Genomic DNA, 12,101 nt, shown 5'->3' on the forward strand with positions numbered 1-12,101 from the left:
CTTCGTTGATAGCTTCGTTTACCATTACAACAGAATCGTGTGCTATCGCACGATCAGGCTTTGGTTCCACCAGGCTAAGCTTAGAAAGACACTACTGTGCAACATTCAAATGCTGTTATCTTGTAATCTGGTAAACTGAGACACGTACTCTCTGTTTGCCCTCGTCCTCTCTGTGAGCAGAGAAGAGGGTGCGACGCCAGCGCTCTCTCCCGTATAAGAAGCGCTTTTGTTGTGTGAAGGAGGGCAAGGAGCCCAGGAAGTCTCTCTCCCAACAAAGGACTCTCTCAGTCCCTTACCTCAGTGAGTGGACCAGGCATGTGGTCTGCGTCTGAAATGGCACCCTATTCCCTATATAGTGCACTACTTTTGACCAGGGCCCACATAGGGCTCAGGTCAAACGTAGTGCACTGTATAGGTAATAGGGTGCCATTGACTTGGGCTGCAGTGGGATAACTGGTACTTGTACTAACCCCCACCTCTTCTGCTAAGGCCTACTGTTAGCTGGTTCTGAACTTTGAACTTTAACACTAACTCTCTCACTGACTGACTTGTTGGTTCCCTTGTTTTGTTTTTGAGGACGTTCTTCAGTTACTGTCTGCATTGTGTTGAAAATCCTTATTTTCTTGTTTACTTCTCTGAAACACGTGTGTTGAATGCAGCAATGTGTTTGACACAGAGATGGATAGTGATCACTACTTGGAAATAACCTGTTTTTGCATGGACATTGCCATTGAGGGCTTTCACCATTTTGAAGCAGTCAACTGGGTGAGACTTCCTACAGGTTAAGGAAGGATCACATAATTCCATCCAGGTCACCAGAATGGATGAGCCATTCTTCTCTTGAGCAAACATTCTACAACCAGCACGTGGCAGTAAATCACCAACCTTGGCTTCATGTCTGTTTAAACAACACACTCCAAGGTGGCACAGTATGCCACCTGTCAGCCAGCCAGACAGCCAGTTTGTTTACCAACTCCTAGAAGTAGTAGAAGAAAATGGACTACTTCGAGATGGAGATGGCCTCAATGGGGCTGCCCCTGCTCTCACAGGCACCATCATGGTACAGACACAAAGATGAGTCATCTATGTTTTCCCCATGCTATTCAAACTGCCACTCATATTGTAGTAAAGTAATCCCCTTGTCTCCTCAAGTGTGGTACTGCATAAGGTAGTTTTTTTGTGGGTGGACGTTCCACATTGAGAATAGGCTTTCTTTAGGCAAATGGCCAGGGTGTTACTGTAGGTCAATTAGGCACTGAACTTATTTGTCAACATTTTTTGAAAACACAATAACACGATATCTGGTAATCTCTCGGTGATGAAAGGCCATGTGGTTTCTCTGGAATTTCCTTTATTTTGTGCTACTGTCGTTGGGTGGGTGTTTCATGTGCTGCTCCTTGTGTGCATTGTGAAGAAATGTGATGTTTTTTTCTCATTCTCTCTAGCTTGGATGTACCTCTGTGTCCCTGGGTTAATAACCACTCTTATTTTCCTTTTCCTATTCCTACTAAATCAAAGTATCCACTTTTCATATTATCCCTCACTTCCCCTCTCTCTCTATTTGTCCTCTGTGGGCCACCATCCAGATGCCAAGGACAGTTTGTTCAGCCGCTCGAGGAGCTCCAGTGTGACCAGCATAGAGTTGGAGTCCCGCGAGGCCATCTCCTCCTTCCACTTCAGTGAGAGTTTCCCCAGGAAGACAGACGGCAGTGGCAGTCCCAGCCTGTGGGTGGGCACTACCCAGGGCACTGTTCTGGTTCTGGCCCTAAGCCTGCCACCCACAGGGGACCTGAGGCTTCAGCAACCTGTCAGAGTATCATCTTGTGGTCAGTGTGTTTGCACCCTATTCCATGTAGTGCACTACTTTTGACCGTGGCCCATATGGCAGCCATGGTAAGTTTTAATGACAAGACAATGAATGCTACTCAGGGCGCCAGTCCAACTTTTCAGGTCTCAGAGAAGGTTAATTAGTCACACGATGCGGTTTACTGAACCATCTCTGTGGCAGAAGCATTACCACCACCGTCATTGTGGTGGCCGAATCTGGATGTAACCGGAAGGAATAGCTTGCGGCCACAAATGTTTCTTTGCATTAAAGCAGTGGTTCCCACACTGTGGTTTGGGGACAACTAGTGGTGTACAAGGTTACTGCAGATTGTCAACAAACTATATATATTAACACAAATATATACAGTGCATTCGGAAAGTATTCAGACCCCTTCTTCCACATTTTGTTACATTACGGCCTTATTCTAAAATTGATTAAATAAAACATTTTCCTCATCAATCTACACACAATACCCATAATGACAAAGCGAAAAAAGGTTTTTAGAAAGGTTTGCAAATGTATTAAAATAAAAACAACATACCTTTATTTACGTAAATATTCATACTCCTTGCTATGAGACTAGAAATTGAGCTCAGGTGCATCCTGTTTCCATTGATCCTCCTTGAGATGTTTCTACAACTTTGATTGGAGTCCACCTGTGGTAAATTCAATTGATTGGACATGATTTGGAAAGGCACACACCTGTCTATAAGGTCCCATAGTTGACAGTGCATGTCAGAGCAAAACCCAAGCCATGAGGACGAAGGAATTGTTCGTAGAGCTCCGAGACAGGATTGTGTCGAGTTACAGATCTGGGGAAGGGTACCAAAAAATGTCTGCAGCATTGAAGGTCCCCAAGAACACAGTGGCCTCTGTAATTATTAAATGGAAGAAGTTTGGAATCACCAAGACTCTTCCTAGAGCTGGCCGCCCGGCCAAACTGAGCAATCGAGGGAGAAGGGCCTTGGTCAGGAAGGTGACCAAGAACCCGATGGTCACTCTGACAGAGCTCCAGAGATCCTCTGTGGAGATGCAGCTCCCCACCAATCAGGGCTTTATGGTAGAGTGGCCAGCCCCATTGGAGTTTGACAAAAGGCACCTAAAGAACTCTCAGACCATGAGAAACAAGATTCTCTGTTTTTCAGCGGCAGGGACTGGGAGACTACTCAGGATCGAAGGAAAGTTGAACGGAGCAAAGTGTCGAGAGATCCTTGATGAAAACCTGCTCCGGAGCATTCAGGATCTCAGACTGGGGCGACGGTTAACTTTCCAACAGCACACAGCCAAGACAATGCAGGAGTGGCTTCAGGACAAGTCTCTGAATGTCCTCGAGTGGCCCAGCCAGAACCCGGACTTGAACCCGACCGAACATCTCTGGAGAGACCTGAAAATAGTTGTGCAGTGACGCTCCCTATCCAACCTGACAGAGCTTGAGAGGATCTGCAGGGAAAAATTGGGGGAAACTCCCCAAATACAGGTGTGCCAAGCTTGTAGCGTCATACCCAAGAAGACTCGAGGCTGTAATCGCTCCCAACGGTGCTTCAACAAAGTACTGAGTAAAGGGTCTGAATACTTATTTAAATGTGTTTTTTAAGTTTTTTTAATGAATTTATAAAAACACGTTTTTGCGTTGTCATTATGTGGTATTGTGTGTAGATTGAGCGGGGGAAAAATGTAATACATTTTAGAATAAGGCTGTAACGTAACAAAATGTGTTAAGGGGTCTGAATACCGTACTTTCCGAATATACTGTAATATATTTTTTGCATTTGTTTGTTTGCATTAGAGAAGGAGGGAGTGAGAAAATTCCTCAGAGGTCTAACCTGTTTCTGTTTTCCAGGTACTCTGATCAGACTATGGTGCAGCATAGCTCATAAAGTATTATAAATGTGCTTGTAATGCATTATGAATGGAAATATATAACTTGCCTCTCTATCCCAGGTACTCTGGTCAGACTTAAAGGAGGTATCCTGACCATGGCTTTCCTTGACTCCCTTGGGGCGGTCCTCCCCCCTTCCTACGAGCCGTGGTCGGAGCCCAACCCTCCGGACGAGGAGGAGAAGGAGAAGGCGAGGCGGCGCAGGCTGGCCTCTCCACCCCCCACCCAGGAGGGTCAGGACAGCCAGTATGCTGTGGTGTGTTCAGAGAAACAGGCCAAAGTGGTGGGCCTACCCTCCCAGTCCTGCTTCTTCAAACACAACATCACAGAGAGCTCCTTTGTGCTGAGAGCTGATGTGGTGCAGATGGCTGCTGGACTCTGCCTCGCCTGCTTCTGTGCTAATGGACACATCATGGCTCTGAGGTACTATTAAAGGCCCAGTCTGTGGTACTGTATGTACTCTGAAGTACTCTTACTGTAACACAGACCTCTGATGCTGTCTATGACTGATTGTGGCAGATGTTGTGTACTACAATGCCTACTTCAGTGCATTCATACTGTTTGTGTCTCTTGCTCAATCTTTGCCTCTCTCCCTGTCTTTCTCGCTCCTTCTCTTCCTTCCAGTCTACCCAGTCTCAGACCACTCCTGGATGTGAACTACCTTCCCCTGACAGACATGAGGATAGCCCGGACCTTCTGCTTCTCCAACCTGGGCCAGGCCATGTACCTCACCTCCCCCACCGAGATACAGAGAATCACATACAGCCAGGAGACCTGCGACAATCTACAGGTACGTGTGTGTGTGTGTGAGTGACGGAGAGATATCATGTTTTGTGTTTGTGGGTATGATAAATACTTTAGTTCTCTTTGACACGTACTGTTACATCGGTATCTTCTCTAGGAAATGATGGGAGAGTTGTTTGCACCGATAGAGACACCTGAGGCTCCTAACAGAGGTTTCTTCAAGGGCCTGTTTGGGGGAGGGGCTCAGTCCCTGGATAGAGAAGACCTGTGTGAGTATCATCCCCACAGTACACCTCACCGTCAATATAAAACTGGCTTCTCATTTAACTCTGACTGACATTCTAGAGCATTTTGAGGGCACATCGGATTGATTTGGACATAGATTATGCCGTACAATATGTTTGGCATGTGTTTATTAATGGCACATTCTTATTGGACGTAGAGCTAATGGCATTGCAATGATGAAGCCTGTTTTGTTGGCACACTGGTTCTCTCCTTTTCTCCTCGACAGTTGGTGAGACGGCGGCGGGAAAGGCGTCTCGTAGCCTGGCGCAGCACATTCCTGGGCCCCAGGGCATGGAGGGCATGAAGGGCGCAGCCTCGGGGGTGGTGGGAGACCTGGCCCGTGCCCGGATAGCCCTGGACGAGAGGGGGCAGAAGCTGGGCGAGCTGGAGGACAGAACCGCAGCCATGATGGCCAGCGCTGACTCCTTCTCTAAACACGCTCATGATGTAGGGAATATCCACCTGATCGTCTGTGAGGTGCAAACCTGGTGTCAACTAGTATTTGTTATCTTTCAAATACTTTGAGCGTTTGATTGATTCTGCCTGGAGTGCACGATGGACAGGGTTTTCACTTTCGAGAAACAATGAAGCTCAGCTAAAGTATTTGAAAGAAAATGAAAACTACCCGAACCCAGGTTTGATGAGACGCCTGCCTTCTGTGACAGTGTTGTCAATATATATCTATATTGAACCTTTTATTTTATTAGTCTCGTACTCTCATCCTCTTCCTTCTTTTTCTCTCTCAGATGATGTTGAAGTACAAAGATAAGAAGTGGTATCAGCTTTGATTGCAGCGAGAGGAGACAGTGGGCCTCAGTTCTCTGCTCGCACCTCTTCCTCTACAGGAGATGCAGCTCCTCCTCTTCTTCATCTCTCTGCAGGAGGAAGTGTTATCTAACAGACTGATGCCTTCCTCCTAGCAGCACAATAAAACACTCTGCATTACCTCAGTCACCTGGTTACCAATGAAGAGGAGTAGACTAACAGACAGACAGACTTAGAAGGAACAGAGGAGGAAAGTTATTCTGGGTGTTTCTATGTCATCTGAAAGAGATTATGTTCATTTCCTTAACACACCACAGGGGAGCCTAAATGTATGGGTGCTGCTCCTGTGTTTTATCAGTCCTGTTCTCAGCTGCTTTGTTGTCCACGAGGTAGGGCAATTCTACTCAAAATGAGCACCGTTAGGTTGCCTGTGATTACCTGTGCAGTGTCCAGGTGAGGTGATGCCTGCTCTTCAGTATCAACCAATCGCAAGGGACCTCTTAGGGGAGTCTCCTGTGTGTGGAGGAAGCTCCACGGAAACCACAGTCAGTGGCGCCAGCTCTCTGCTCTTGAAGTCTCAATATCTATAGCAATGGTGATGAAAGGATGAATCAGTGATTGATTCACCCCCTCTGTGTTTTGTCTCAAGTCATTCCTTTTTTTCCTACTGATTTGTGTCGTCTTTCATGCGAGTCATTATTTGAGACAGTTTGTTTTTCAGGAGTCCATCCACTCACTTAATTAACCATGAGTTTATTGATAGGTTCTTATCACACCATCAATATAACCTATCTTTTCTCCTACTTACAGTAGGCCTGGTTAGACTTATTATCAGGGTTTGTTTTCCTATCAGATTTGTTTGGAAGCAGGAAGTCATACTATACAGTTCCCATGTTTGTTTACTGAAAGGTAAAAGTTGAACTGGTTATGGAGAGTGAGTTATCAGCTGTTGCGTGTGCCGAGTGAAAATAGTACAGGCTCTTACTGAACCCACTAGACACAATTAAGTATACATAATATGACCAAAACGTGATGGATTCGTATGTTGAAAACACTTTGCAGTTCTATCGTACTAATAGAGGTATGGCCTTAGAATGACGTCAGTGCCAGCTTTGTATTTTTGCTCTGGGCTCTTGATTGGCTGAGAGATAAGAGTTATGTACAACGGAATAGGGTGAAGTTGCCCCCTATATGCTGATCTTGGGTCAGTTTAGCATTTTCCTCACTAATGGTTGTGGGAGGGGATTCTAGCTAATCCTAAATCTGTACCTAAGCGATACCGAAAGGCCTACAACTCTTCCTCAACATACTACACAATGTGGTAATATTGCGGTACTGTATACAGGTTGGAGTCTTCTCACAATCCTTTGCGATACTGATTCTAATCGGACAATTTGATTCATACCACTCATGGCTTATTCATTTTAAATCGTTTTTAATGTTTAGAAAAGAAAGCATGTCTGTTCCATCACAAGGATACAGATATAAACTTACTGTCTTTGTATTCGTAGTGTCAGTAGAAGATGTGAACAGGTGTCACTTGATGTGCGGTAAAACATTCTTTGGTTATTATTCTCTGAATCGACTGCTATTTTACAGACAACTCTCCTCCGCCTTTGCTTATCATGACGCGTATATGCTAACCTCTACCTATGTATGTGTATATCTGTGTGTTTGTGAACGTACATATATTCAGATATGTGTATGGGCACATATTTATACTTACAGTATATATTTTTCCTTAATGGTGTTTTTCAGCGTGATTTTCTTTTTTAGCCCGGTGCAAGGAGATGCTGCCATTTGTGTTGAGGTAGACGCGTTTATCTTATGTTCTTGATTCCAAATAAGAGACTACAGATTGTTTTCACCCCAGCCAAAAGCTGTAAATAAATGAGTAGTGCGACAAGACAACTGGAGACAAATCTGATAGTGTTGGTTCGGGGAAAATGGCACAGTGTCTGTCCCAAATGGCACCCTATTCAAAAGTAGTGCACTACATAGGGAAAAGGGTTGCCATTTGGGTCTCAGATGAGACAGGTCAGCAGCCATTTTATTTTCTGACACCAAAGAGTTGCTTAATTATACACTGTTGTCTTGTCTGTCCAAACTCCCAACAGTCTGGATGTGATAACTATAGACCATACTGTTTGGAACATGGTGGAACAGCTTCTCCATGCTTGTCACTCCCTAACCTTGTAACTTGCCACATTACATGTATGTACCTGTGTGCAGAAGACCCAGAAAAAGTAGATTTTCTTTTGACCGGATGTGTTATTTCTCGTACTACTGAGCTACATATATTGTAAAGAGCTGTTGTGTGGTTTTGCACTGTTTCGCACCTTGAACCACTTGTTTTGTTTTGTATTTTTTCTTGTTCATTTCTCTGAGGGACCAAAATATGGGAACGTTAACTGTGTCATTTCCCAGTAAAATACAGACTTGCTTCACTTTCGGATTTGTTTTCATTGCCAGTTAAAGATGTTCTAATAGATTTATATATTTGAAAAAATATTATTTTAATTTCAATATATTCCATATGAATACTTTTAATATAATTTAAGAAGAATAGAATGGTGCATTTTAAGACGACACATTTTTCTCCAAAACAATGGTTGTACATATTGCCCAATATTCAAACATGAAAATAAACATTTCTGGTGATCTATTAAATGTGTGCATCTCAGAATCTGATAGATCCAGTTTTTGGAAGATTATCTGTTGAGGGTGATTTCTCTGGATGGGTTCCCAGTATATTTACATCCACAAGAAGCCATTCAGTCAGGTCACACAACGTATTTAAGGTTCTTGTTGTTCTCTTGCACTTAGGAGGATGCATGAACTTTTAATGTTTACAGACTTGAAAGAACCATGTATTCGATCTACGGTCTATTGCAACCTATCTTGATTGACCACAAATTCATGAAGTTTCTCGTTATCAGAAATATTCATCAGTTGAGCTGAGTGTGGTAAATGTTTGTTTTTCCTCTGGAGTGTGAAAGACTATATTTATTTGCTCCTTGATATCTGTGATCCTTGGGACATCCCTACCCCATTTGAAGTTGACATTTTAAAATGGTTGGGGTTAGGGTTTAGGGCACGGATGTCCCAATGATTCCAGATAGCAATAACCATATTTATTTGATGAGATCCATGATTTTGTTTTCCTGTGTTCCCCATACTCTCTTTTCTTACCTGACAGATCAATTGCAACTGAAAACATACTGTACACAAACTGCAACCAGGAGACGCCAAAAGGTTTCTCAACCAACCAACTGCCATACTTGTATGGGATAAATAGCTGTGTAGTTACAATTTATTGTACAGTTTTATAAAGCTGCAATTTCACATGGATGGATGTCTGAGTCTGAATTCATCTGCTGCCACAAACGATGTAGGAAGTAGGTAGCTATATTGATACTTTTGGCCGTGTAGTGTATGTGGACACCCCTTCAAATTTCAGCCACCGAGACATGCAATCTCCATAGACAAACATTGTCAGTAGAATGGCCCAAGAGTTCCGTGACTTTCAACATGGCACTGTCATAGGATGCCACTTTTCCAACAAGTTAGTTTGTCTAATTTCTGCACTGCTAGAGATGCCCTGGGCAACTGTAAGTGCTGTTTTTGTGAAGTGGAAACGTCTACGAGCAACAACGGCTCAGACGCAAAGTGGTAGACCACACAAGCTCACAGAATGGGACCGCCGAATGCTGAAGCATGTAAAAATCATCTGTCCTCGGTTGCAACACTCACTACCAAGTTCGAAACTGTCTCCGGAAGAAACATCAGCACAATAACTGTTCATCAGGAGGTTCATGAGATGGGTTTCCATCGCTAAGCAGCCGCACACAAGCCTAAGATCACCATGCGCAATGCCAAGTGTCGGCTGGAGCGATGTAAAGCTCACCGCCATTGGAGTTGAATCCCCCTTCCAACATCTGGCAGTCCGATGGACGAATCTGGGTTTGGCAGATGCCAGGAGAACGCTACCTTCCCCAATGCATAGTGCCAAATGTAAAGTTTGGAGGAGGGGGATTAATGGTCTGGGGCTGTTTATCATGGTTCGGGCTAAGCCCCTTAGTTCCAGTGAAGGGAAATCTTAATGCTACAGCATACAATGACATTCTAGATGATTCTGTGCTTCCAACTTTGTGGTAATAGTTTGGGGAAGGCCATTTCCTGTTTCAACATGACAATACCCCCCTGCACAAAGAGAGGTCCATACAGAAATGGTTTGTTGAAACCTGTGTGGAAGAACTTGACTGGCCTGCTCAGAGCCCTGACCTCAACCCCATCGAAAACCTTTGGGATGACTTGGAACACCGACTGCAATCCAGGCCTATTTGCCCAAAATCATTGCCCGACCTCATTAATGCTCTTGTGGCTGAATGGAAGCAAGTCCCCCAGGAAAGTTTCAACATATAGTGGATATTCTTCCCAGAAGAGTAGACGCTGTTATATTAATGCCCATTATTTTGGAATGAGATGTTTGATGAGCCACACACTTTTGGCCATGTAGTGTATTATTGTGTAATTGGAAAACTAATCCAATGAACTAATTTGTCTCAAGTGGTCTTTGTGGCTGTTAACTGATTGAAAATAAATGTCATATTTATGCAAGTTGGAATCAAGTGTTAAACAACATGCAAGGCTATAATTGTTGGGTCAAGTAAATCAAAAAACAAATTATCTATAAGTTGGTTTCAATCAGGTGTGTCATCAGAGCAGGGCTGGAGCGAATGCCTGCACCCATATGCTCATTAAACGTTCTGTGTTTTAAGGGAAGATAAAACGTCTCTTGACAGGAATCATAAATCATGCGTGGTACAACTCATTAAATATATATATTTGTAGCCTACTGATTCACTTCACTCGACAATTATTGCCTTAATTTTGTATAATTGATGCCAACATGCAGTACTGCTTGGCAATGATTTACTTATTTTCAATCAGTCAACTACGGTGTGTCGGACAGGGGCCGCTAGAGTACAGATAATTCTCACTGGTCATAAAACTACACAGGCAGGCGCACAGCGAATGCGTTTTGATTGAATGGAACTTTAGAGTCGAAAGCATACTAGACCGAAGAGAAAGTTCAATCGGGAGAGAGAGAGAGAGAGGATGCATTGAACCATGTGCTACAACAAATGTGTTAGTAGCTGTTGATAAGAAGCAGTGATAAATGAAAACCTTTTTAGCTCACATTTAGGTTACCGTCTCGGATCCTCCTGAAGTTTAACTATATCGCGACTGAAAACTGCTGCAACGAAACGAACATAAGGTTGAGGAATAGAAACCGACTGATATTCAGCCTGTAGGTTTACAGCTATTGCACAATTCCTTTATTTGTCTTTTGAACCCCGTTGTGTTTTGCTTGGATATCATGCCACGCGTTCTCGTTCTCGCCTGCTTGGATTAATTGATAACCACATGCACCTGCTTGGTTGGATTTTTGGAACCTCCACAACATGCAGGCTATGAAACATTTACGCAAAAATGTTTATATTCTGAATCGTGAATGCACACGTCTTGGTCATTATTGAACACTAGTTGACTTGATTCCTTGGATCTTTCATAACTGGAATCATCTTTGCATGAGCCTGGAACGTTGAACCACTGATGGCGATGACATAGCGGCCGCGGCCAATGTTATGTCACAAGGATACCGCGCGCCCCTGAAGTTTACGTTTTGGAGAGAATACTATTTCTAACAGCATATGCATGGCATACATTGCTCATCATATCGGATATCAAAATGATGCGCACCGGCCCAAGCCTTGTCTACGAGTGGCTACAGACTATTCAGGTGCCCCAATACTTGGAGGCGTTTGTGGACAATGGATACGATGATCTGGAAGTTTGTAAACAAATTGGGGACCCCGATCTTGACGCCATAGGGGTACACGCGCGGCACCACCGACAAAAAGTACTCAACGCGGTGAAGAAGTTAAGAGAGGAGGACAAAAACAAAGCTCCCGGTCTTTACTTCACCCTCGAGCCTCTGAACCCCTCTCCCCTGAGCCCCTTGTTGGGCACCAGCACCACGCTCATCACAGATTGCGAGAATGACTTCCAGTGGTCAAGGTCATGGACAGAATCCAATCAGGAGGAGGTTGGAAATGGAGGTCACCAACAATCATCTTGTCCAACAAACCACAATCTAAGTTTAACTGATGATTGTAAAGAGTTGGTGGCCAATCCCAAACTGAAGGTCTTGATCAGGGATAAACTTGTGAAAGATGGCGTCAACCACAATGAGCCGCCATACACCTATAAGGTAGGCTCCTATTTGTCATTCACGATGTTATTTACTATAAGGATTTGTTCAGAGACTGTCACATACAATTACACACTCTTCCCTCTGGGCTTGCTGTGATGAATAGTATGGCCAATTTCTTTGATGGTGCTGTCTACCATCAATTCTGCTCATTCTTCCAGTCAGGAGGACTCTCACTTGTTTGAAGTCTGTGACAGGCAGTCGGAGGACTTAAATATGCATATATTTAGAAAATATATTTACTCAGAAATGATTTTGGTCCTATACGTCTGACCGGACACCTGCTAAAGCAATCTTCCATTGTCCGAGGTCATTTCATTTGA

General features: G+C 43.9%; 2 protein-coding genes across 10 annotated transcripts in view; both read left to right on the plus strand.

Annotated features, from left to right (window-relative positions):
* Window positions 1-8,171, plus strand: part of LOC110497586 (syntaxin-binding protein 5) — a 46,359-nt gene extending 38,188 nt beyond the window's left edge. For 2 of the 7 annotated variants that reach the window (XM_036954539.2, XM_036954540.2), the window contains 7 exons: window positions 181-300; window positions 1,587-1,826; window positions 3,770-4,130; window positions 4,332-4,497; window positions 4,609-4,720; window positions 4,963-5,183; window positions 5,483-8,171. In XM_036954539.2, the coding sequence (XP_036810434.2) occupies window positions 181-300; window positions 1,587-1,826; window positions 3,770-4,130; window positions 4,332-4,497; window positions 4,609-4,720; window positions 4,963-5,183; window positions 5,483-5,524 (1,262 nt within the window). In that variant the 3' untranslated portion in view covers window positions 5,525-8,171. Of the gene's footprint in view, window positions 1-180; window positions 301-1,586; window positions 1,827-3,769; window positions 4,131-4,331; window positions 4,498-4,608; window positions 4,721-4,962 lie in introns of those variants that run through there. The other 5 variants (XM_036954541.2, XM_036954542.2, XM_090210858.1 and 2 more) reach the window with 4 other exon arrangements.
* A 2,409-nt stretch (window positions 8,172-10,580) lies between these two features.
* Window positions 10,581-12,101, plus strand: part of LOC110497587 (SAM and SH3 domain-containing protein 1) — an 89,435-nt gene continuing 87,914 nt past the window's right edge. For 2 of the 3 annotated variants that reach the window (XM_021573772.3, XM_021573773.3), the window contains exon 1: window positions 10,599-11,778. In XM_021573772.3, coding sequence (XP_021429447.3) covers window positions 11,257-11,778 — 522 coding nt within the window. In that variant the 5' untranslated portion in view covers window positions 10,599-11,256. Of the gene's footprint in view, window positions 11,779-12,101 lie in introns of all 3 variants that reach the window. The other variant, XM_021573771.3, reaches the window with a different exon arrangement.

Source organism: Oncorhynchus mykiss, chromosome 19, assembly GCF_057628025.1.
Source record: "Oncorhynchus mykiss isolate SJ-2025 chromosome 19, ASM5762802v1, whole genome shotgun sequence".
Taxonomy (NCBI): Eukaryota; Metazoa; Chordata; class Actinopteri; order Salmoniformes; family Salmonidae; genus Oncorhynchus; species Oncorhynchus mykiss.